Below are 26409 nucleotides of genomic sequence, written 5' to 3'. Positions count from 1 at the left end.
GGAATACTGCTGCTTAGTCTGTGATACCCGCCCTTCAGGTATCCACAGGCTGCAGTACTATCTGTGTCACTTGCTCCTAGGCTGCAGTACTGTCTGTGTCACTTGCTCCTAGGCTGCAGTACTGTCTGTGTCACTTGCTCCTAGGCTGCAGTACTGTCTGTGTCACTTGCTCCTAGGCTGCAGTACTGTCTGTGTCACTTGCTCCTAGGCTGCAGTACTGTCTGTATCAACTGCTCCTAGGCTGCAGTACTGTCTGTATCCACTACTCCTAGGCTGCAGTACTGTCTGTATCAACTACTCCTAGGCTGCAATACAGTCTGTTCCACCTGTTCCTCAGGGGATCCTTAGTCCAGCGGTACTGGGATATCCCTCCATGTACTGTGCACCAAACCCTACCCGGTTGCAGTACAGTCTGAATCACTTGCTCCACATGTGATCAGTTGTACAGCACTATTGTATTCCTTCTCTTTGTTGTGGTACATATTTACCCCTTGGCTGCAGCACGGTCTGTCTCATCCACCCATAAGGTGAGCGCTGGCTGCAGCACACTCGGGGTCACCCGCTCCTTGGGTGAACTCTCTCATCTGTATTACTATTACACCAAACACTATCTCCCATTGCTTGTCCAGTGTCAGGCTATACCAGTGCTGGGCGTAATGGAAAAAGCTACGCTTACGGATCGTTACGCGTAATTTTACGCTATTACGCATTACGGAATTACGCTTACGGCGTAGACATTCAATTACGGTACATGTCTGTAATTACGCATAGACCTTACGCAATTACGCGTAAGAATACCTTAATTCAGGTTGTTACGTTATAGGCTTACGCGTAAAATCCTACTAGCAATTAATGCGTAAGGTCATGCTGCCAAGCGGAAAAGTTGACGCATGGATCAATGTTAGGTAGCCGCCGACTTTAAGTGTTAATAGCAAAGCCCCCTTAATTGCTAAGAGCCTCAAATTTGGAGAATATATTAAGGAGATCAGAAGGAATAAGAGGAAAAAAAATTTTTTCAAAAAGACCTTATAGTTTTTGAGAAAATTGATGTTAAAGTTTCAAAGGAAAAATATATACATTTTAAAACCCGCCGACTTTAACGGTTAATAGCAAAGCCTGCTTAAAATTTAGGAACACCAAATTCACAGGGTATATTAAGGGGATCAGTGGGAATAAGAGGAAAACATTTTTTTTCAAAAAGACCTTATAGTTTTTGAGAAAATCGATTTTTAAGTTTCAAGGGCAAAAATGTCTTTTAAATGCGGAAAATGTCAGTTTTTTTTGCACAGGTAACAATAGTGTTTTATTTTCATAGATTCCCCCAAGTGGGAAGTTTTACTTACTTCGTTCTGAGTGTGGGAAATATAAAAAAAAAACGACGTGGGGTCCCCCCTCCCAGACCTCTTTAACCCCTTGTCCCCCATGCAAACTGGGATAGCCAGAATGCGGAGCACCGGCCGCGTGGGGCTCCGCACCCTGACTATACCAGCCCGCATGGTCCATGGATTGGGGGTCTCGGAAGGGGAGGGGCAGCCAAGCTTTTCCCTCCCCCTCCGAGCCCTTGTCCAATCCAAGGACAAGGGGCTCTTCTCCACCTCCAATGGGCGGTGGAGGTGGAGGCCGCGATTTCCTGGGGGGGGGGGGGTTCATGGTGGCATCTGGGAGTCCCCTTTAAAAAGGGGTCCCCCAGATGCCCACCCCCCCTCCCAGGAGAAATGAGTATAGAGGTACTTGTACCCCTTACCTATTTCCTTTAAGAGTTAAAAGTAAATAAACACACAAACACATAGAAAAAGTATTTTAATTGAACAAAAAACATAACCACGAAAAAAGTCCTTTAATATTCTTAATTAACCATTAATACTTACCTGTCCCTTTAAAAGCCAGTTCCCACGCAATATCCTCGGAAATATACTAATCAGTTACAATGTAACAAAGTTGTTACAATGTAACAACTTTGTTACTTTGTAACACCACCGCACCCGACGTCACTCGCCGCTCACCCGGCCGCCGCATACACTCTAAGTCCCCGCCGGCTCCCGCCGTCCACTCCGCCCACACCTGTCACCCATACACATGCTGGCACCCATGGGTGCCAGCATGTATATAGGTGACATGTGGGAGAGGCGGGGAGGGCAGCGGAGCTGGCGAGGACTTAGCGTCCTAAACCCGACAGAGCTCTGAGCTATATAGCTCAGAGCTCTCGAAAGCATCTTTGTATTTGGGCTCCAAGGAGCCCCATTGGTCCTTAGCAGACCAATGAGGTTCCTTCTGATTTGAAGGAACCCCATTGGTCTGCTAAGGACCAATGGGGCTCCTTGGAGCCCAAATACAAAGATGCTTTCGAGAGCTCTGAGCTATATAGCTCAGAGCTCTGTCGGGTTTAGGACGCTAAGTCCTCGCCGGCTCCGCTGCCCTCCCCGCCTCTCCCACATGTCACCTTGGTGATTCTGCAGATCACCATATAATCGGGTATAGCAACTGTATTATTGGTGATACTGCAGATCACCAATAATCAGAGATCTCTGTGTGCTGACACCAATCGTTACAGAACAGCAGACCAAACACTATGGACGCACTACGCAGCCAAGTTGAAGTCCTGATTACCGCTGTGAATAATCTCACCGGGGTGATTAATATCCAACAGACTCAGATCACCCAACTGTCTGGGACAGTCAGGACACTTCAAACAGCTGTCGATACAGTGCAATCCCCTCCAGTTACAGATTTACGTATGGCTGTGCCCGAGAGGTTCTCAGGGCATAGATCTGACTTTCAGAATTTCAGGAATCGTGTGCTATCTTATTTTGAGTTGAGACCTAACTTATCTGGATCAGAAAGCCAGAAGATAACATTTATTAAGACTCTGTTGACAGGAGACTCACAGACATGGGCATATAGTCTTCAGGCAGAGCACGAGGCATTATCTTCGGTTCAGGAATTTTTTAAGGCCATGGCCGTTATATATGATGATCCGGATGTGGCGATCACTACTGAGAGGAAGCTAAAGACCCTCAGACAAGGTCGTAATCCGGTGGAGGTTTATGCTGCGGAATTTAGGAAGTGGGCTGTGTCAGCTAGATGGGGGACGTATGCATTACTAGACTGTTTCCTGTCAGGATTGTCCGATGCAGTCTCTGATTTGATGTTGGGACATCCCGAACCCAAATCTATAGACGAGGCAATCTCTTTGGCAGTGCGAGTAGATCACCGCCTGCGTTATCAGAAACAGACCCGTGGAAAAGTAGCTGTAAGATCTGTCTCTTATGCCTCCTCTCCACCCTCATCATCTCCAGATGAGCCGATGCAAATCGGACATTCTAGATTGACGCAAGTGGAAAAGAAACGCAGAAGGTCAGAAGGACTGTGTCTATACTGTGCTGAGCAGGGTCACGTTGTCCAGAACTGCCCTAAGAAGTCGGGAAACGCTGCCGCCTAGGTGTAGTCAGAGGTAATACCCTAGGCAAGCAGTCAATACCTCTAAACAATAATCGTTTACTCCTTCCCTGCTCCATCACTTGGGAAGGTCAGACCACATCTACAGAGGCCTTTGTAGACTCCGGCTCTGCAGCCAATTTTATAGATTTTGATTTCATAAAAAGATTGGGGATTCCAATGCTCCCTTTAGACCGGCAGATTGTGGTCACAGCCGTAGATGACTCTCCGCTACAGTGTAGACAACCTCTTTCCAAGACTCCCTTAATGACATGTAATATAGGGGTGTTACATAAAGAGGAATTACAGTTCTTTGTCCTGCACATGGCTACCTCTACCATCATACTTGGGATGCCCTGGTTGCAACTCCACTCCCCTCAGATCGACTGGGCGTCAGGTCAGCTACAAAGCTGGTCTACCCATTGTCGTCATCATTGTTTGGAGAGGGTTGCTGTTTGTGCCACCAAGATTCAGGTTAAATGGGTACCAGTGCAGTACGCAGAGTTTGTGGATGTCTTCTGCCCTAAGTCTGTGGATAAACTTCTGCCTCACCGGAGTTATGATTGTCCCATAGAGTTAAGAGCTGGTTGTATGCCCCCTAGAGGCCATCTCTATAATCTGTCTGGGCCTGAGAAACTGGCAATGCAAGAATACATTAGGGAAAACTTGGCCAAAGGCTTTATCCGTCCTTCCCGGTCACCCGCTGGGGCTGGGTTCTTTTTTGTACAGAAGAAGAACGGAGGGCTTAGGCCCTGTATTGAGTACAGAGGTCTAAATAAGATCACGGTGAAAAATCGGTACCCGTTACCTTTGATAGACGATTTGTTCACACAAGTGACTAATGCCAGTATCTTCTCCAAATTAGACCTGCGAGGGGCATACAACCTGGTACGCATTAGGGACGGTGACGAATGGAAGACGGCGTTCAACACGCCCGACGGGCATTACGAGTATCTGGTTATGCCCTTCAGGTTGTGTAATGCTCCTGCCGTCTTCCAGGAATTAATCAATGAGGGTTTCTGGGAGGTCTTGGGAAAATTTGTGCTGGTATATCTTGATGATATACTAATTTTCTCAGCTAACCTGACAGAGCATCGTAAACATGTTAAATTTGTTCTTCAGAAATTAAGACAGAATTCACTTTATGCAAAGTTGGAGAAGTGCCTCTTCGAGGTCACGGAAGTACCATTCCGAGAAGGTCTCTGCTGTTTTGGAGTGGCCTCAACCTGTGGGATTGAAGGCACTCCAAAGATTCCTTGGCTTTGCCAATTACTACAGAAAGTTCATCAAAGGCTTCTCCTCGGTAGTGTCACCTCTCACCAGTCTTACAAAGAAAGGGGCTGACACATATCACTGGTCGGAAGAGGCCCAATCAGCCTTTGCCACTTTGAAAAGGTTGTTTTGTTCCGCTCCCATCCTGAGACACATGGATGTCACCTTCCCCTTTATTGTGGAAGTCGATGCGTCTGAAATAGGGGTTCGGGCTGTGCTGTCTCAGCGCTCTGGACTCCAAGGCAAACTGCACCCGTGTGCCTTCTTTTCACGTAGGTTCTCTCCTGCCGAGTGGAACTATGATATTGGTAATCGGGAGCTTTTAGCTATCAAATTAGCCTTTGAAGAATGGCGCCATTGGCTGGAAGGGGCAGAACATACAATTAAAGTTTATACAGATCATAAGAACTTGGAGTACATCAAGGGGGCCAAGAGACTTAGACCTCGGCAGGCCCGTTGGTCTTTATTCTTTTCAAGGTTCAGATTCATTATTACGTATACACCAGGTAGCAAGAACGTTAAGGCGGACGCTCTATCTAGGTGTTTTGAGCCTGAGACAGTCCAGTCTTCAACCCCTGAGACCATCCTACCTCAGAAGGTGGTGTTGGCAGCTACCGAGACCTGGGAGGACTGGACAGCTACGCTGGCTCCTTATCAACAGGATACTCCAGAAGGGAAGCCTGAGGGGGTTATGTTCATGCCACTCCCGTTCCGCCTACAACTCTTACAATTATTCCATACCCATAAGAATGCTGGGCATCCAGGGGCTACCCGAACTCAGGATCTTTTAGCTAGATGTGTATGGTGGCCTTCGCTGGCATCTGATTGTAAGGAATTTGTGAGGGAATGTTCAGTTTGTGCTAGAAGCAAACCCTCCCGCCAGGCTCCAGTTGGCACCTTACAACCTCTACCAGTGCCAAATGAGCCCTGGACTAATTTGTCAATGGACTTTGTAGGAGAACTCCCTAGGTCTGAGGGCAAGACGGTCATTTGGGTGGTAGTGGATAGGTTCAGTAATATGGCTCATTTCGTCCCTCTTAAAGGACTCCCCTTGGCACAGGAGTTAGCTGATCTCTTCATTCAGCACATTTTCTGGCTGCATGGCATTCCGGAGAATGTGGTGTCAGATAGGGGAGTCCAGTTTGTGTCGAAATTTTGGAGAGCCTTTTGCCATCAGTTGGGTATGAACCTGTCTTTCTCATCAGGCTACCACCCACAGACCAATGGCCAGACCGAAAGAGTGAACCAGTCCCTTGAACAATTCCTCAGGTGTTATGTGGCAGATGCACAATCAGATTGGGTAAAGTTCCTGCCGTTCGTAGAGTTCGCACATAATAACCTGAGGAGTTCCTCTTCAGGATTTTCCCCTTTTCAGGTGGTGTCGGGAAAATCTCCCAAGTTTTCTCCTTTACCAGTGGCATCTTCCCCTTTCCCGGCTCTAGAGGATTGGCAAAGGGCGTTAAAGGAGATTTGGGGTTCAGTTAAGAGAAATTTAGGGAAAGCGTTCCAGTCTCAGAAAAAACAGGCGGACAAGAGGCGCTCTGTTGAGTGTAAGTTTTCCCCAGAGGACATGGTGTGGATTTCTACTCGGCATTTGGCATTGAGACAACCATCACCCAAGTTAGGACCCAGATTTATAGGCCCATATCCTGTCACAAAAAAGATTAATGATGTCACATATGCGATTGATCTCCCAGCCAGAATGAGAGGCGTGAGATCGTTCCATGTGTCTCTGTTAAAGCCTGCTGTGCACGTGCATTCCTCTCCCCCCCCCCCCCTCGTGATGGTGGATGATCAACCTGAGTATGAGATCGAGAAGATTCTGGATTCTCGATTCGTGCAGAATTCTGTACAGTACCTGGTCCATTGGAATGGGTATGGGCTGGAGGTGAGAACTTGGGTGCCGTGTTGTCGCATGCATGCTGAGGATTTAACCAGTTCGGCCTATCTGGACGAGCTTCCTCGTCCAGATAGGCACTGGTGCTGCCGCCGGCTCGTGCGCGCGATCGGGCGCGCCCCCGCGCGCGCTCCCGCTGCCCGCCGCTAGCCCCCCGATCAGTGAATGGGAATATAATTCCCATTCACCGATCTAACTTCCCCGCAGAAATACCGACGCTTTCTCTCCAGAGAGCGCGGTATTTCTGCCCCCAGGAAACAACTTCTCAGCATTTTAGTTCCTAGATGCGAGCTGGTTCGCATCTAGGACTTTTTTCACTGTGGCCATCTTGTGGCCAAATAGTAAACTGCACCCACATACATTTTTGATAAAAAAAAAACATTATTTTACATTTAAAATTAGCAGTTTCCCTCCCACACCAAAAATTACCCACATACACTTTTTTTATTTAAAAAAAAAAAAAACAACAATTAAAAAAAAAAAAAAAAAATATAAATAGTTACCCAAGGGTCTGAACTTTTTAAATATGCATGTCAAGAGAATATGTTATTATATTATTTAAAATTATAAGCTTATAAATAGTGATGGACGCAAATTGAAAAAATGCACCTTTATTTCTAAATGAAATATCGGCACCATAAATTGTGATAGGGACATCGTTTAAATGGTATAATAAGCGGGACAGATGGGCAAATAAAATACATGCGTTTTAATTACGGTAGCGTATATTAATTTCAAACTATAATGGCCAAAAACTGAGAAATAATGAATTTCTTCCGTTTTTTTCTTATTCTTCCTGTTAAAATGCATTTACAGTAAAGTGGCTCTTAGCAAAATGTATCACCCACAGAAAGCCTAATTGGTGGCGGAAAAAACGAGCTATAGATCAATTCATTGTGATAAGTAGCAATAAAGTTATAGGCGAATGAATGGGAGGTGAACGTTGCTCGGATGCATGAGATTTTCGGACCGCGGCGCTGAACCGGTTAAGGAAAGAATTTCATGATTTGCACCCGGAGAAGCCGGGTGGGAAGTGTCTGGAGTCCACTCCTCGGGGGGGTACTGTAAGGAATAGCGGAGATGCCGCCGCTGAGTCAAGCGGCATGGCGGCTATCTCCGCGTATCAGCCTGCGGCCTCTGCCACGCGGTTACATGCTCAGGTTATGCCTGGTCCTTCATTGCTCACAGGCTAAGAGCTACGCGCACGCGAGCAGAGCGACAGGATCTTTATGCAGCTAAGAGGGGAGTCAGCTGATCATGCGGTCAGCTGACTCCAGCTAGCATCCGGATTGGGTGAGTGACTGGGGCGGCGCTGTGGAGCATGTTCAGTATATATAGAGCAGGTCTGTCAGTAGCTCCGCGTCTGCTGTTGCGAATGCTATAGTGTGTTAGTGCTCAGACCCCAGTCAGATCCCAAAGTGTGCTAGAACCGGCCGGAGCCGGGGATCCACACTTAGCTAGATTCTGTTGATAGCTAGTGCATTGTTTATTTGTTATGACCTTTTGCTAGCTCTGACTATTCTTCCGTTTGTCGATTCTGTACCTCAGCCTATCTGATTCACGTTGCCGACCCTGCCTGTCCCTGACGTTGAATCAGTCTTCCACTCCTGTACTGTATCTGTCCGCTCGTTGCCAACTCTGCCTGTCTGACCTCGCTACCCGCATCAGTGGGCTCTGCCACTGGTGAGGGAATCTAGTTTTCTACACCAACCTCTCAGGTGTGCAATACTGCTGCTTAGTCTGTGATACCCGCCCTTCAGGTATCCACAGGCTGCAGTACTATCTGTGTCACTTGCTCCTAGGCTGCAGTACTGTCTGTGTCACTTGCCCCTAGGCTGCAGTACTGTCTGTGTCACTTGCTCCTAGGCTGCAGTACTGTCTGTGTCACTTGCTCCTAGGCTGCAGTACTGTCTGTATCAACTGCTCCTAGGCTGCAGTACTGTCTGTATCCACTACTCCTAGGCTGCAGTACTGTCTATATCAACTACTCCTAGGCTGCAATACAGTCTGTTCCACCTGTTCCTCAGGGGATCCTTAGTCCAGCGTTACTGGGATATCCCTCCTTGTACTGTGCACCAAACCCTACCCGGTTGCAGTACAGTCTGAATCACTTGCTCCACAGGTGATCAGTTGTACAGCACTATTGTATTCCTTCTCTTTGTTGTGGTACATATTTACCCCTTGGCTGCAGCACGGTCTGTCTCATCCACCCATAAGGTGAGCGCTGGCTGCAGCAAACTCAGGGTCACCCGCTCCTCGGGTGAACTCTCTCATCCGTATTACTGTTACACCAAACACTATCTCCCATTGCTTGTCCAGTGTCAGGCTATACTAGTATTGTTGGTGATTCTGCAGATCACCATATAATCGGGTATAGCATCTGTATTATTGGTGATACTGCAGATCACCAATAATCAGAGATCTCTGTGTGCTGACACCAATCATTACAGATTTTCATTGTAATGAAGATCCCCCCCCCCCCCCCACCTAAGGTTATTGTGCAGTGGCTAATCTTTTAGAGCAGTGAGGAAGTTCTGAGTTTAGTTCCACTTTAAGAAATAAAGCCCTGTTGTTGCAAGAACCACTAGCAAGTCCTTCTTAAACTGACTCCCAGTAATATTTTATGTTTCCATGTGTAAAAGGAGAATCCCAAGTGGTACATTAAAAATTGGCCCTAGACTACAAAGGACAAATGACTATGGTAGAGATAAGATTGAGAGCCCCTGTGAGGGATAGTTAGTGACAAAACTAGATACTCTGTAAAGTGCTGCTGAATATGTCAGTGCTATTTAAACATTAAGTAATAACAATAATAAACATACAATCAATCCAGCACACTACAAACAAACATAATCCATAACTAACTGCCTATTTTTTTTTACCCTAATCCACTAAAGGATCACTTTAAATAACCTTACATAGTTTTTATTTTTTAGATCTGCTATTTATCCTATTGGGTTAGGCTCTAATCAGATCATTTTACATGTTACGGATAACTCCAAACCAACACCAAAATTGCTGAGAAGCTACAGAGTAACTGTACATAGGGAAGATCGTCCAAGTATGCCTGTGTTCAACAATCATCAAATATGTGGCTTTGTACAGGTACAGTAAACATCTTATTCTCATAATACTGTTCACCTGTATCTTTCTACAAACTTATCTCATGTTTAATCTTTGTATTTGTGTAAAAATGTCAGCCTTCACTAATGTACAAAAAAGAGCAAGTTTTCTTGCATTACATTTCTGGTGTTACTCATGCAAGTTTCAAGGGTTCGATTTAAACCTGTAAGAACATTATAACTGTTGCACAGACTTACACTTAAAAGAAAAAAAGGAAAAAAACAATGGTCCGCAACAATGTCTCTCCAGGAAGCTCAATTTTTATTCAGGACGTCCTCAAAGCAGATAAAAAGTACAAAAGCTGACATGTTTTGGGCTGATCGGCCCTTAATCATAGCTTTCCTTTTTGGTTTGGTTTACTGCATTAGGCCTGGCCGCTTACAGTCCAGCACTGCTTTCCATAGTGCAGTTGTGCGTTGATCCCTCTCTTTATTACACTTAACAGCATTGTGAATTGAGCATGAGATATTGCTGATAGTAGAATATCAGTAATTTTACCATTATTCTACAATCATCTGTATAGATAGAAGAATACTGGTAAAGTTACCGATATTCCACTATTAAGAAAAACACAGAACCCAGGCACATCTCCTCAAGCGAGGACACTTACAAGTGTACCAAAGGCGGATTTGACAATACAAATGGGACACAGAGGCATGTTCTCTGCTCAATGACATGTCTGTGTGTCCTCTTGGTGCTGCTCTCTGTTCCCCCTCCTCTCTGCCCTGCCCCCCTTCCTTCCCCCTGAATCCACCGACAAGCAGCTTGTCACAAGCTTGAAAAGGGAAAGAGGGTCCTTTGTCCATTCTGGAGTTAGAAATGCCCCTGCCCCTCCTCTCTAATCCCCTTCCCAACCTTTCTCCCACCCCTTCCCTGCCTCTCTGCACTCTGATGAGAAGCTGATAGCTTCAGCATTGTAACCCCATTTTTTTTTACAAAACGAAGGAAAAAAAATGAGTGGCAGGTAATGGCAGTAAGCAATACTACCTGATCCAGCTAGCCCCCATATCAGATCCTACGTTGTTTTTTTCCCCACTAATTATCCAGCTCGGGTTCTCTTTACGTAAGGTAAAATGGAGGTGCAATCAAACAGGAAAATCAGTTAACCCTTTGCACACTCACATGCAAATGCTCTCATGCAAATACTCATTTCAGAAAAAAAACATCCAGAAACCACTGTTATCTCTACAGCCAAGTTAAAAGCAGAGGTAATTGTTAGTAAAAAATGAATTCTTCTTCTATCACCTGTCTCAACCTATTGTCACACTAACCACCTCCGCATCTATGCCTAACGCTATCCTACTCCCTACCTAAGCTTATCACTGATGTATCCACTATCTACATCCAACTCTAAAACCACTGCTATCCCCATCCATACTGAATCCCTGTAGTGGCTAAAATAGTGTATCCCTATGGTGGATAAATCACTGTAGTAGATTAAATAGTTTATCCCTGTAGTGGATAAAACAGCCACTATGATACTCCACCGCTGTTCCTGCCGCTATTTCATCCACTACAAGAATCTGCTATATATGGTAGTAGAATTCTGTAGTGGATAAATGCTCACGCCATCGCTACAAAGTTCCATCACGCATGTTAAATGCAGTGGAACTTCCCCCACGCTATCTTCTCAAGTGCCTCCGGTGCCAGAATTACCAGCTGTAGCCAGTAATCCAAAAGTTTAACATGGGCACCTGTAAGACAGACCTGCTGCCTATAAAAGCAGGGTCTCAGCACCATGGAAAGCACCTGTCTCCTGAGGAGGTTACGATAAGTAAACTTAGGCTTAGACCATGGATGTAAAACTTATTCATATAAGTCACCAAAATCTGCAACTAAGTCTCATTTGTGGGCCAAATATTTTATTGGATTTAACGAGAGGGAGTCTCCGGTGGGCATCCTACAAAACATTAGGTAGAATACTTGAATGTGGCCCGTGAACAGAAAGGCAGCATGCCATCATCTACAGCAAAAGAATGGGGGCAATGGAGAGCACCAACCGGTGCCGCAAATGTGCTTACGGCTAACTGGAAGTTACATTCGTATTGTATTATATTGTTACATTCGTATTGTAGGATTCCTAGGCCGGTGGGTGATAGAACTGTCTCGCATAAATAGAATGTTTGCATGCAGCTTTTGGAGGTATAGATCGCGAGGGAAAAGACACAATGCAATGTGCATAAACTGTAGACCCACATTACCTGTCACAATGGAAATTGAGGAGGGTGAATGCACAAGTCAAAATGTCACATGTGCGTACATACTGTACATATGTTACGACGCTGTCGGTACAAGCACAAGTATGCAGCACAAATTGGTGTTCTCAGTTCCCTGCTTTCCTTTACGGCTTACAATCATGCACATTTGAAGCTACTGAGGGCCACATATAATGGTGTGGAGGACCACATCTTGTCTTTGACATCTGTGGCGTAGATGATCACATCACATGCAGAGCAGTTCTGTTCTGAGATTTAGCAAATACTTCCATGCAGAGGCGTACCTATTGGGGTGCAGATATGGCATGTGCCATGGGCGCCTCTTACTGGGGTTCTGCTCTGTAGCATCCTTTGTGTTCTCCATACAGATTCTAGTTTTTATCTGGGGGATAGTCTGCTGCCAGGTTACATCTTTTGGTGGGACAAGCTGCCTGTTATTAGGGGGATGCATTGCCATACTTCACTTCAAATACACGTTAAAATATTTGGAGCCCCCCTCCCCCCATGGGGCAAATTTCAATCTTTGCCATAGGCGCTATTTTACCTAGATACGCCTCTGCTTCCATGTGGGTGACTTATCTCCTGAAAACAATGACTAATGCAAAAACTAAGGAGCAATGTCCACTGTCCAGCATTAATTCACTGTGCTGTTATTGCATTACTTTCAAATATTAATTTATCAGGCCGCTTATGTCATACTCACATTGCTAAGCTGATTGTCTAGTTACTGTACTGTACTGTGTACAAGGTAATACTGAAAGCATTGGAACTGGCATACATGCTGCATTCTGAATGAGTCATGTTCTTCCTAACTACTCTGGATTTAGAAAGAGGATAAAACAATAATGTCTACAAATCCTTTAGGCCCAGATGTTGTTTTATTTAAAAAAAAAAAAAGGCCTGTCACTGTTAAGCAGTGCTGCATCCTTTCTGCAGAAAGTATTACACAGCTGATAATACACCCACCTAAAACCGTGGCCCTGGCTGGGATACACTAATCCTCCCAATATACTTATACATTTCCCAGCCAAGGTAACCTAAGCCCTGCATAACCAATTCAGTGAAGGAAAGGGAAAAACATAATATAAAATAAGTTGCTGAGGATTAGATCACACGAACCTATGAGGTAGGTATAAAAATGTTATGTTATTGTTCCTTAGCCAGGCTAAACCTCTGGAGAACCGGAGTGACCGAATATCTGTACCCATTATGAATATCTACTTGACATAGCTACTTTATCTAGTAATATGAAACAACTGTAATTTTTCAGGGAAACTCTCAAACATCTGAAGGGATTTCAGTGCCAATTCAATCTGGCCTGTTTCTTTTCCATGACAGTTCACTAACTTTTGAAGTGAATTTAGTAACCTCAACCATACTTACATAAACCATCATGATGTAAGAACAGGCTAGGGGGATGGAAGCTGTGCTAATGTGTTACACTGCTCAGAATGGGCTTCTCTTTTTATCTGACAGCCTGTTTTAATATATAAATACTACTCAAAGCAGGGATGACTAGTATGTCAGACAGTCATCAGGTACAGGAACTGACTGATCCAGGCCATCTATAAGGAATCAAAAAAAGGCTTTGTCTGTACTGTTGCTTTGCAGATTTATTGAACAAATGTCAAAATTCACACAGGAAGCTGAAACTAATGCATTTCACATAGTAATTCAGCTGTCCATATAATCTCTGACATGTGTCCAATAAAGTTAGAAGTGGAGAATGATTACTTTTTAGTCCTCTTTTTACCTGGTCTGAAGGTATAAGAAAACTGCTCTCTAAAAGTGATCAAGGAATCATATCAGTGTTTGAAATATTCTGAAACCTTGAGACCGGTTTCACACTGTGGATTGGCAGTAGCGTTGCGGTGTGGTCCGGGGACCGCACCGCCAAAAACAGGCCTTGGAGGATTACCGCGTTAGTACGCTGTAATCCCCGTCTGGCAGCAGGCCAAGCAGGAAGTGATGCTCCCTTCCTGTGACTGAAGCGATCACGTTCATGGAAGGTTATTGCTAAAATACGCTTCCACAAATGCGCGAGGCGTAAAATCCGCAATGGGCATTTTAAAAAACACAGATCACCATAGACTTACATGACTTCCGGTCCGCCACACTTTGCCACAGGTCACCCAAGGAACCGCAGGGCAATGTACATATGTGCTTGTGTTAGAGTACTTCAGACGCACCACAGGCAATGTGAACTACCCCACAGACTTACATTGCCCTAGTGGTAGGCTGCAGTAAAATGCTGCACTGGGCCAGTGTCAAAAGGGCCCTAAGATTGAATAAGCACTTCTGATTAAGTTCTTAACAATTAAAGAGAGGTTTAAGGTGGCTAGAGAAAACTACCTCAAATCCTAATAGGGGACTTCTTGCAGTTTCTGTAAAATCTTTTTTTTCATTTTATATTACTTCAGTCAGGATTGCTATATTATACAACACAATGGGCAAGCATTGTGACTGATCAATAGGACCCTACAATAGTAAATGTAAATGTTTACAGGGTGTGCAGAAAGGACCAAAAGCAGGCTAACAAACAAAAAAGGAAAAAGGAGGTTTCATAAAATCGCACCACACCAGAATCATGAGTAATTAATACCTTTATTCATATAAAAAATGGATTGAAAATGCTGACGGACATGGGTGGTGGGTGCATCCTCCTCGCTACCTCCTAGTGTTTCCTCCTAGGAAATGCTTTTCACATACGAAATGGGTTTAAAGGGAACCTGAAGTGAGAAGTATATGGAGGCTACTATATTTATTTCCTTCTAAACAATACTAGTTTCCTAAATTGCGCAAAAGGTGGATCAGCGCAACACCAGGCCGCCTCCGAATGGCCTCCAATCAGAGATGCGCTGAGCCCCCCCCAGGAACTACAAACGCACCTTGAACCCAAACAGAAGCTCTGCATATACACCAAAAGCATGGCTGTTAAGTGGGAGCAGCTGACCAAAAACGAATTAAATTAGTACACAGCAAGGAAATGAGCAGCGCTACTTAAAAACCGACTAGTGCCTACCTGCAAAAGAGTGCAAGCCCCACTTGTGGGGTCGAATACACACCGAGCAAACACATGACCTGTCTACCACTGGAGGATGTTGGTTTCCTGTAACAGCTTGCATGCAACCTATTAAGTACTCGTCCCTCCCACTGCGAAGAAGTCAATCCTCCATGGGAGAGGCTTGCACTCTTTTGCAGGTAGGCACTAGTCTGTTTTTAAGTAGCGCTGCTCATTTCCTTGCTATGTACTAATTTAATTCGTTTTTGGTCAGCTGCTCCCACTTAACAGCCATGCTTTTGGTGTATATGCAGAGCTTCTGTTTGGGTTCAAGGTGCGTTTGTAGTTCCTGGGGGGGCTCAGCGCATCTCTGATTGGAGGCCATTCGGAGGCGGCCTGGTGTTGCGCTGATCCACCTTTTGCGCAATTTAGGAAGCTAGTATTGTTTAGAAGGAAATAAATATAGTAGCCTCCATATACTTCTCACTTCAGGTTCCCTTTAAACCCATTTCGTATGTGAAAAGCATTTCCTAGGAGGAAACACTAGGAGGTAGCGAGGAGGATGCACCCACCACCCATGTCCGTCAGCATTTTCAATCCATTTTTTATATGAATAAAGGTATTAATTACTCATGATTCTGGTGTGGTGCGATTTTATGAAACCTCCTTTTTCCTTTTTTGTTTGTTAGCCTGCTTTTGGTCCTTTCTGCACACCCTGTAAACATTTACATGTACTATTGTAGGGTCCTATTGATCAGTCACAATGCTTGCCCATTGTGTTGAATAATATAGCAATCCTGACTGAAGTAATATAAAATGAAAAAAAAGATTTTACAGAAACTGCAAGAAGTCCCCTATTAGGATTTGAGGTAGTTTTCTCTAGCCACCTTAAACCTCTCTTTAATTGTTAAGAACTTAATCAGAAGTGCTTATTCAATCTTAGGGCCCTTTTGACACTGGCCCAGTGCAGCATTTTACTGCAGCCTACCACTAGGGCAATGTAAGTCTGTGGGGTAGTTCACATTGCCTGTGGTGCGTCTGAAGTACTCTAACACAAGCACATATGTACATTGCCCTGCGGTTCCTTGGGTGACCTGTGGCAAAGTGTGGCGGACCGGGGGGGGGGGGCTCAGCGCATCTCTGATTAGAGGCCATTCGGAGGCGGCCTGGTGTTGCGCTGATCCACCTTTTGCACAATTATCGATTTTTCAATTTTACCTGGTAGCGCACCCAGGCTATGCATATACATAAGTTAGGATTTAGTTAGTGTTAGACCCCTCCCATGGAGGATTGATTTCTTCGCAGTTGGAGGGACGAGTACTTAATAGGTTGCATGCAAGCTGTTACAGGAAACCAACATCCTCCAGTGGTAGACAGGTCATGTGTATGCTCGGTGTGTATTATATCCCACAAGTGGGGCTTGCACTCTTTTGCAGGTAGGCACTAGTCCGTTTTTAAGTAGCGCTGCTCATTTCCTTGCTAAATACTAGTTTCCTGGCTGTCCTGCTGATCTATTAGACTGCAGTAGTGTCTGACTCTAAAACCTGAAACAAGCATGCAGCTAATCCAGTCGGACGTCAGTCAGGAACATCTGATCTGCATGCTTGTTCAGGGTCTATGGTTAAAAGTATTAGAGGCAGAGGATCAGCAAGACTTCCAGGTAACCGATATTGCTTAAAAAGAAATAAATATGGCAGCCTCCATATCCCTCTTATTTCCGGTGTCCTTTAAGCACCCAGCAAGCAAGGTAACACTAAAAATAGGCGTATTACTTTTTCCCCCCCTTGTAGTACTTTTTTTTTAGTTGTTACGTGCTGAAAAGTTACGCTGGTTTCACAGTGGGACGTTAAAGTCGCACGTTACAGCAGCCAGTATCGCAGCCTAACTCACAGCACTGTAAAATCAATGTGCTGTTCACAGTAACACGTTGTGTTACATAGTAACGCAGCACGTTTAAACAAAGTGCTGCATGCTGTACGTTATACTAGGCTAAGCCACGTTAGACTGCTTGCACATGCTCAGTAATGTTGGAGGAGGAGGTCTCCCCTCCTCCTCCTCCTCCGCTGTCAGCCACATGGCTAATTAATATTCACTGCACTGTGGTGACTCGTGGTGGAACTGTAGTGTTGTCCGGATCATGAACGAATCGTTCATTTGATCCGGATCTTTTTTGTGAGTCGAATCATCCGGATCATCACAATGAAAGATTCGGTTAACAGTGGATGTCTGTCTGGAAGAAACAGGAACATACAGACTGTACAGTGCAGGGAAAGTTCTGTCCTGCTAGTCATTTCACCCAGTCTGCTTCCCTAGTAAAATGATTCAAATGATTTGGTTCAAAGATCCGGATCTTTTCAGTGGTCTGATTCAAATGATCCGAATCCTTAAAAAGATCCGGACTTCCTATCACTAACCTGGAGCAGCTGCTTTGAGAGCCGCATAACGCAGCTCAATCTGACGTACAACTTCAACAACACCATGCGTTGCGTTAGGGGCACGTTATGCGACCATAACGTCCCCTAAAACGCAACGTCTTGGTGAGAAAGTAGCCTTAGTTGCTAGATAAGATGAAAAAATGGGATAAACTTGTGAGTAAAAAAAGTCAGTTGAATAGGAGCCCCTGTGTTATTTAACATGGAGGACTTAAAATATTAAAATGGTACAATAAGATCCCGTAGTCTGTGACAAGACAGCATATTATCCTTCTGTGATAACTGCAAGGCCTCAGTGATAAGGAGAAGGATGAACACATTTATTTGAGTAGAAAGGAGTTGGGGCTTTGTGTTGTGGGTATAACATGATGCAAATCAATGTCATATGTTTGCCGCCATTTTCTACACTCTGAAATGTCCTGCCATGAAAAGGACCCAGAAAAATGCAGCCATGAAAAGGACCAAGAAAAATGCATATCAACTTGCACACAAAGGTGCAGCAACACACATGAAACTCAGCGACGTGTCAAAGTGTTCATGTTGCGTCTGGCACATAGTGGGAGTAGACCCCAAATATCACAGATCATGAAAACCTGATGTTTACTTCCTGTGACATACTGAATGATAATTAGTGTTTTATACATTAATTCATCATGGATGTCATCTTCATTATATTAAAAACAGAACTTAGTCTTTGTATCCACAAAATGATGTTTGTTTAAAAGGTGTTTAGGTTGAATTATTTATGCTCATTAATCAGGAATAGCACATCTAAGAATGGTTTTATTGTTGTTTATGTGCTGCAGTACAAAGATTACGGCTATATAGACACAGCTGTTTTCATTTTGCCACATGCATTATCTGCCTGCATGCTAACCAAATAACACAGAAAGCAAGTAATATATTTGCTAAAAATGAGGTAAACTACATTGTTCAGGTTTTACAAGGAAATAAAAATGAATCCAAGTATAAATTGAAAACGTGATATATGTTGATATTTAACAAGAAAACAACTACAACTTATGCTTTGAAAGGAATGCCCTAATGATAAAAACTAATGTTTGACAGTGAAAATTAAAGTTTGACATCTTAAGCCCTAAAAACCCTTGAAAATGAGTTTGTCTTTTTCTTGAACCGTTCACTCCGTATTTATTTTAAATGAGGGAATATGGCATGTGTTCACGGATTCAACTGCCTTTTCATATTTTAACTAGCAAGATTGGTTATTAAAAGTTTTAGTTGATGTTTGCTTACCGTTGTGCAAACTCAAATATAAACAAAATTACATTTTATAAAAAATATTAAATGACGTCTGGCTTATATTTCATTCAGTGATATCCTGATAACGGTATGCACAGTAGAGGGGGAATAAGTAGGTGTATCTACTGCTCCTCATTCCTGCCATTACATCTCATCCACTTAGCTGCTGCTAGCCCAATGGCCTCGTCTAACTATGGCTGTGGTGTCATTGGTGGATTCCCCATGGAGGCTGAATGTCTTGGCAGGTCAGTTTAAAACACTTTGGCCCTCATCCAAGTGACCTTTGCTCCTGACTTTTCTCCTAGGAGATAATTTTTCATCTTATCTAAAAAATTTCAGCACCTGGCAACAGAAAAGTACTAAAAGGTAGTAATAATAACAACATAGTTTTAGTATTTTAAGCTGGAAGCTTTATACTGAGTATTTTAAGCTGGGAGCTTTAAATGTATTTTGTTGGTAAGGTTTGAAAATACCTCCTTGGAGAAAACCCTGAAATAAGTTAATAGGATATGGTCTTTTTGGGAATTGGAGGGTGCATGAGCCCTTTATTTACAATTTCTCCTAGGTTCTCCGGAAATTTTCCCACCTTATAAATAAAATGCATTTTAAGCCACTAGCAAGCAAGAAAGTACTAAGAATAATTTTGACTGTACTTTTTTTACCTATTTTTTGGTTCTTTTTCAATTGCAGAGTGCTGAAAAGTTGTTTTAAAGAGAGCCCGAGGTGGGCTCATGAAATGAAAAAAAAACTAGGCTACCTGGTCTGGGGGGCTGAGCGGATCAGGTAACCTCCAAAACCGCCGCTCCTCTGGGCCGCAATGGACCACTTTCGTGACCACTGGGTCATGACGCTGGAATGTGAGATTCATTCTCTCATTCGCAGCGTGCAGGGAGGTGGGGGAGCGGCAGGGGGTGCAGCCAGGGAGAGAGCTGCTCTGGAAACCCTGCAGGAATGCCCCTGGTGGGCATTTTGAACAGAGAATACCTCCCCTCAATGTTTACCCTCGAGATAGCGACAAATATTGTTGCTAATCTCGGGGGGCTATAGCGCGGCGGTGGGGTGGGGGGGGGCAGAGAGTGGTGGTGTGGGGACACAGAGGCATGTCATGAGGCAGAGAACATGCCTCTGCATCCCATCTGCCCCCCAAAAAAACACCTCAGATTCTCTTTAAACAGAAGATGACAAAAGATCTCCTAGGAGAGAACTTAGGAGAAAAAGTAAATTGAATAAGGGCCATAGAGCCATAGAGCCCTTTTTCTTTTAAATGACAACTGTAGCAAGAGGGATATGGAGGCTGCCATATTTATTTCCTTTTAAGCAATACCAGTTTCCTGGCTATCCTGCTAACCATCTGCCTCTAATACTTTTACCCTTAGACCCTGAACAAGCATGCAGCATATCAGGTTGATCTGACATTTTTGTCAGTTCTGACAAGATTATCTGCATGCTTGCTTCTGGTCTGATTGAGACACTACTGCAGCCAAATTGACCACCAGGGCTGCCAGGTAACTGGTATTGTTAGAAAAGGTAATACATATGGCAGCCTCCATATCCCTCTCATTACAGTTGTCCTTTAAGTTTTCAGCACTCTTCAGTTGAAAAAGTACTGTCAAAATGATTCTGAGTATTTTATTGCTTGCTGGTAGCTTAAAGGGTATTTTATTGATAAGGTATGAAAATATCACCTTTGCGAAATCTGAGCTTTCTCTTAGGAGATAATTTTTCAACTTCTATTTAGAATAACTTTTCAGCATTTTGCAATTGAAAAAGTATAAAAAAAATAGGCGAACGAGTATTGTCAAAAGTATTTTGTACATTTTCTTGCTTGCTGGTGGTTTAAACTCGGTCCCGCTGTCGCTTTGCGCATAGATGCCCATATGTGGATTCGCAGTCTATGAACCGACCAGCCGAGAGGAGCGCCCTGACTCCAAAGGATTCACCACACACGTACAATTCAAAAGCTTGCCACCACATGTGAGTCAGCACATGACTGTAAATATATTAGCACACTGTGAACACTGTAAGTTAACCCTTAGCTGTATGCAGGGATCAGCGCCAGATCTGTCTATCTGTGCCCGATTCAAGCATACGGGTTATAAATACAAGATACTCTAGAACACAAGGTAACATTTTCAGAGGAGTAAGTACGATTGTGTATGTTCCGGAACAAGTCATAACCGTAAAACGATTTTTAAATGATTTAATAACAGAAATGCATTACACACATTTACATACACTAATTAACATATACACACAAAGCTTAAAATAAAAGGGAATAATTGTGAAAGGAAAGGTTTACTTAACCGAAATGTAGTCTGTATGGGGATATTTCCTTTTGGGAAAATAAATGCAAAGTCCTTGGTTTCAGAATCATAGGCCTTTAGGTATATTTTGTAATCCAATTAGATGTTACATTTCCAAGATGGCCGCTAACCACATAGTCCTCTGGTTAGCAGCAGCAGGCTCTCGTGAAGATGGAATTTGGAGGACAACAGTGCGCTTGCTGGCAATGTGCTTTTGATGAAGCTGGTTTGGGGGGTGTGGCAATTCCTGCCCCCTCTGAATTACCCACCAATGACAGTCCACCTCCTCCTAGGAGGATTTTGAGCTTAAATGGTAAACCACTGTAACTCATAAACTATACATGTCATATTTAGGTGGATAGCAGATTCATACTTGTCAGAAAATACTGCTAAATATGACATCTTGCATGAGTGCATTAGGCTGTCCTGTCTCCGAGAATGGTCGTACACCAATAATCGGATGGGTTATGGTTATGATTATTATAGAAGCACATTGGGCAGATTTTAACGAACAAGACTATATTAATTTCATAGCTGTGCTATACATGGTTTTCATTTAACAGACCGAAATTAAAAACAATATGCATTTAAACCTGTTCCTCAGTGGTGCCGCTTCGGCTGGACCAATGTCATAGACCGCACGGGCCGGTCCTTGATCGGGTCAATCACTCAGAGTCAGAAACTCGGTCGCTTTGCGCATAGATGCCCATATGTGGATTCGCAGTCTATGAACAGACTAGCCGAGGCATTTATTGGCAAGTTTATTCAATTAACTTTTTCTCCTGATTTTTCTCCTAAGTGATATTTTTAAAAGCCCATAGCTGGCAATATGCGAGATAATGTATCAATTTCTTTTCAAAATAACTTTTTACCACTTTGTAATTGAAAATGTACCACAAAGTAGGTGAGAACGTACTATCAAAACTATTTTAGGTATTTGTTGCTTGCTGGTGGTTTATAAGGCATTTTATTGACAAGGCACATAGGAGAAAACCGAGGAGAAAAAATTAATTGCATATAGGCCCATAAGCTGTCAAAGTGAATGAGGACCAGTGTAATGGTGGGACCGGTGGAGGATTAAAAGTGCCTTTGGTTTATATTGAGATCAACCATTTTTACTTTTTATTTTCTCAAGTAAAATTGGGCTTTCCATATTTTATGTAGCTTTTTTTATACATGTATTCACAATGTGAACTTTAAAATTAAATAAATCATTGCAAAACCCCTGTTTACCATTATGTGTGTAACACAGGGATAAGGGATTATGTGCTGCATGTCCTCATTCCATTTTACATTGTCCTGCTTTATTCTGACATCTGTTGCTTTAGTAGAAGTGTAAATAAATGGGAGGGGACCCCTTTGACACTCAGATGGGCTCATCTAGTATCATACTTTTGGAGGAAAAGGTCAGTGACAGCAGTGTGGCCTTTCTCACAGTAAGCTTTAGCTAAATTTCTAATCCAAATACTTTTTCTGACTTTCTTTTATGTTTAATCCCATTAGGATCTTCAAGTTTCAGTGCAAGCTGATACTGTGTTGAAGGTTACAATACAAAGGCTGATCTGGGGATGTTGATTCCAGCGTTCTAACAATTCTCATGCATTTCAGTAATCCTGGATTAAGTTCAAGGCTATTCATATAAGAAGTGTGTGGCTCCTAATAGTGTCAGCATGAAGGGTACCATAGATTGCCCTAGTTTCACACACAGTGTGTCACACTTCCATCAGACTAAGTTTGACTTAGTAGAATGCCTATACTGCAAAGCTTCATCCATCACCCAGCCCCATCCCATATTAGTTCCTAATTATATAATGCATTTATATTTCATAGAAAGTAAACTAATGAAAAAAGTCTTAAAGAGACACTGATGCGAAAAAACAATTATGATATCATTATTTGTATGTTCAGTACAGCTAAGAAATAAAATATTAGGAGCAGAGACATAAGCCTAATATTGGGTCCAGAACAGGAAGAGTTAAGAAACTCCAGCTGTTATCTATGCAAAAAAGCCGTTGAGCTCCACGACTTTCAAAGTCGCAGAGAGCTCTATCTCCTGAAGCTTATTATCTCAAGTGTCAGGCATTGTATTTTCTTTTTCTCTGGCAGAGGACAGGTCAAAAGTTCACTAGCCTGCTCTGTAAAATCATTTAGCATGCTGTGTAGTGTGTAAACTGCAAATATTAGAGATTGATGCAATGTTATAAAAAAAACTATATAATTGTAAATAAAAATATGAGAATATTTTCTTTGCTACTAATGTTATAGTAATTATCCATACTACACATACAATTCATTATATCATAATTTTTTTTTGGCTTCAGTGTCTCTTTAACAGACTAATTTATAATGTGTGTGGGTGGATCATCATGACTTGACAGCTGACCAGTTACAAAACTCCAGCTCATTTGCAATTGCATCTAAATATAATGAAATCAGACATAACGGGTGCACATGTCTGCAACTATATGGTATCATATACTGTACATAGTGGACATGTGTAGCAGCCGGGTAAGCATTGCAAACCTTGTCAGACAACAGCTATAATCATTAGTGAAAATGGACAATTTGATTTTGTCATAGATTGAGGAAAATCCATGCAGATAGTCACTTAATTGCAATTTCAGTCAAGTGATACATTTAGAGGATGAAATGCATTGAAATTTATGAAATGCCATCTTCAACATTCTATTTGTCAGGAATACAGGGCCTGCAGTATCATCACCAAAATGCATGGGTTCCCCACTTACCCAATTCCTGTGGGAAACTTGTGCCTATTGAAAAACATTGTAAAACCTGTTTCCCCTAATTCACACAAAGAGTTAAAAGTAATGTATACACATATACTGAATTGGGAGGTGACATGGTGCCCACTCTCTATTCACCCCATCCTTCACAACCTATTGACATGTAACTAGTACAGTGCGTTTCTTCTCCTCCTCCTCTCATTCTGTGCAGCGGTGTGTGTGTGAGTGTGGCTTGGGAGGTATGGGATGCCCCTACACTGAGGATCATAAAGTGGGGGTGGGGGCAGCATTGAGGCATTGATGCAGGGGTTTCTGGATGTACTATGGGGGATAAAGGTTAAAGTACAATTACACCATGGCAGCAACATCACTGTCTGCTCCCCTGCACTCATACACTATTTCCAGCAAGGGCGTTGCTAGCCTCAAAGATCAGTGGCATGTGCCCCGGATCTATTCTGGGGTGCCCCAGATGTCCCCCAGGAAGAGTCAGCTGTGGTGCCTCAATGGTGGGCATGCTGGGAGCTGTGGTGCATCAATCAGGGGTATGCTAGGTGCTGTGATGCCTTTATGTGGTCATACTGGGTGCTGTGGTGCCATGCTGGGCGCAGTGTGTTTACGGGGCATACATGGAGCTTTGGTTCTTCTATGGGGGCATGCTGGGAGTTGTGGTGCCTCAATGGGAGGCCCGTGGGGGCATGGGAGGGGGTCTACTAGAAGGTCAGGGAATGCTATGGGGGGGGGAGACTGCCAGATAACCTGGCGGCTGATCCGCCCGCCCAGCAGAAAGCCAGACCAGCCAGCATAGAAGCCAGGTAACTCTGCCTAGTTACGTTTAAGTAACACTGCCTATTTATGTGATATGCTGCATTTTTTTTTTTTTGCATGAATGGAGAGGAGGCTTCATTTTTCTGGGCAGGCCTACTTAGGCTGCTGTTAAGTTCAGGGCAATTTGGCTCCATCCATGTCCACACCCATATTCTGTTGTGTGGCCACACCCATTTTCTGACTGGAGTGCCCAAAAGTGCCCTGGATCTCTTAGGATGCTAACAAAACCCCTGATTTCCAGTAAGACAGTTTTCCTGTTTACTGGCCTCCGAGTGTGAATTATGCAGCATGTAGCATGGAATTAATATATCCAGACATTCACAAATTATTACATTCAAATGACTTATTTTGAGTCAGCAACTGTCTTTTGATGACTTCTACATATTCAGACTCAGTGGGTGACAGCAGCTGGACTATTCAGCAGCTTGCATAATAATTAGACTCAGACCAGGAGATACAGTGATGTGAAAAAGTATTTGTCCCCTTCCTGATTTCTTATTCTTTTGCATGTTTGTCACACTTAAATGTTTCTGCTCATCAAAAACCGTTAACTATTAGTCAAAGATAACATAATTGAACACAAAATGCAGTTTTAAATTATGCTTTTTATTATTTAGTGAGAAAAAAAACCTCCTTGGGCTTGATTCACTATGCGGTGCTAACCTACTTAGCACGTCTAAAGTCTTTAGGCGCGCTAACCAGGGTGCTAAGTAGGTTAGCACCGGTTTTCTCAATCAGATCGTGCGATAAATACCGCGCGCAAAGTTTTGTCCCATAGGCTTTAATGGGCACTTCGTGCGGAGCGCCCTGCGCTCTGTGCAGTGCGCGCATAAAGTTTTGCACGCAAAAGCTCGTTTAGACGTGTTAAGGGGGTTTTCACAGGCGTGCTAACAGTTAGCACCGCTTTGTGAATCAAGCCCCAAATCTACATGGCCCTGTGTGAAAAAGTGATTGCCCCCCTTGTTAAAAAATAACTTAACTGTGGTTTATCACACCTGAGTTCAATTTCTGTAGTCACCCCCAGGCCTGATTACTGCCACACCTGTTTCAATCAAGAAATCACTTAAATAGGAGCTATCTGACACAGAGAAGTAGACCAAAAGCACCTCAAAAGCTAGACATCATTCCTAGATCCAAAGAAATTCAGGAACAAATGAGAACAAAAGTAATTGAGATCTATCTGTCTTGTAAAGGTTATAAAGCCATTTCTAAAGCTTTGGGACCCATTATCCACAAATGGCAAAAACATGGAACAGTGATGAACCTTCCCAAGAGTGGCTGGCCGACCAAAATTGCCCCAAGAGCGCAGAGAAAACTCATCCCAGAGGCCACAAAAGACCCCAGGACAACATCTAAAGAACTGCAGGCCTCACTTGCCTCAATTAAGGTCAGTGTTCACGACTCCACCATAAGAAAGAGACTGGGCAAAAACGGCCTGCATGGCAGATATCCAAGGCGCAAACCACTTTTAAGCAAAAAGAACATTAAGGCTGGTCTCAATTTTGCTAAAAAACATCTCAATGATTGCCAAGACTTTTGGGAAAATACCTTGTGGACCGACGAGTCAAAAGTTGAACTTTTTGGAAGGTGCGTGTCCCGTTACATCTGGCGTAGAAGTAACACAGCATTTCAGCAAAAGAACATCATACCAACAGTAAAATATGGTGGTGGTAGTGTGATGGTCTGGGGTTGTTTTGCTGCTTCAGGACCTGGAAGGCTTGCTGTGATAGATGGAACCATGAATTCTACTGTCTACCAAAAAATCCTGAAGGAGAATGTCCGGCCATCTGTTTGTCAACTCAAGCTGAAGCGATCTTGGGTGCTGCAGCAGGACAATTACCCAAAACACACCAGCAAATCCACCTCTGAATGGCTGAAGAAAAACAAAATGAAGACTTTGG

The 26409-nt window shown here is 43.4% G+C and overlaps 1 protein-coding gene across 1 annotated transcript in view; it reads left to right on the top strand.

Annotated features, from left to right (window-relative positions):
- The window catches only part of CPED1 (cadherin like and PC-esterase domain containing 1), a 344542-nt gene that overhangs the window by 155098 nt on the left and 163035 nt on the right, over positions 1 to 26409 (top strand). The window contains exon 15 of the mRNA XM_068276408.1: positions 9541 to 9709. Within this exon, the coding sequence (XP_068132509.1) occupies positions 9541 to 9709 (169 nt within the window). The remainder of the gene's footprint in view (positions 1 to 9540; positions 9710 to 26409) is intronic.

The sequence above is a fragment of the Hyperolius riggenbachi genome, chromosome 3 (genome assembly GCF_040937935.1).
Source record: "Hyperolius riggenbachi isolate aHypRig1 chromosome 3, aHypRig1.pri, whole genome shotgun sequence".
Classification (NCBI taxonomy): Eukaryota; Metazoa; Chordata; class Amphibia; order Anura; family Hyperoliidae; genus Hyperolius; species Hyperolius riggenbachi.
Note: the sequence above shows the minus strand (reverse complement) of the source record. Positions and strands in the feature narration are given on the sequence as shown.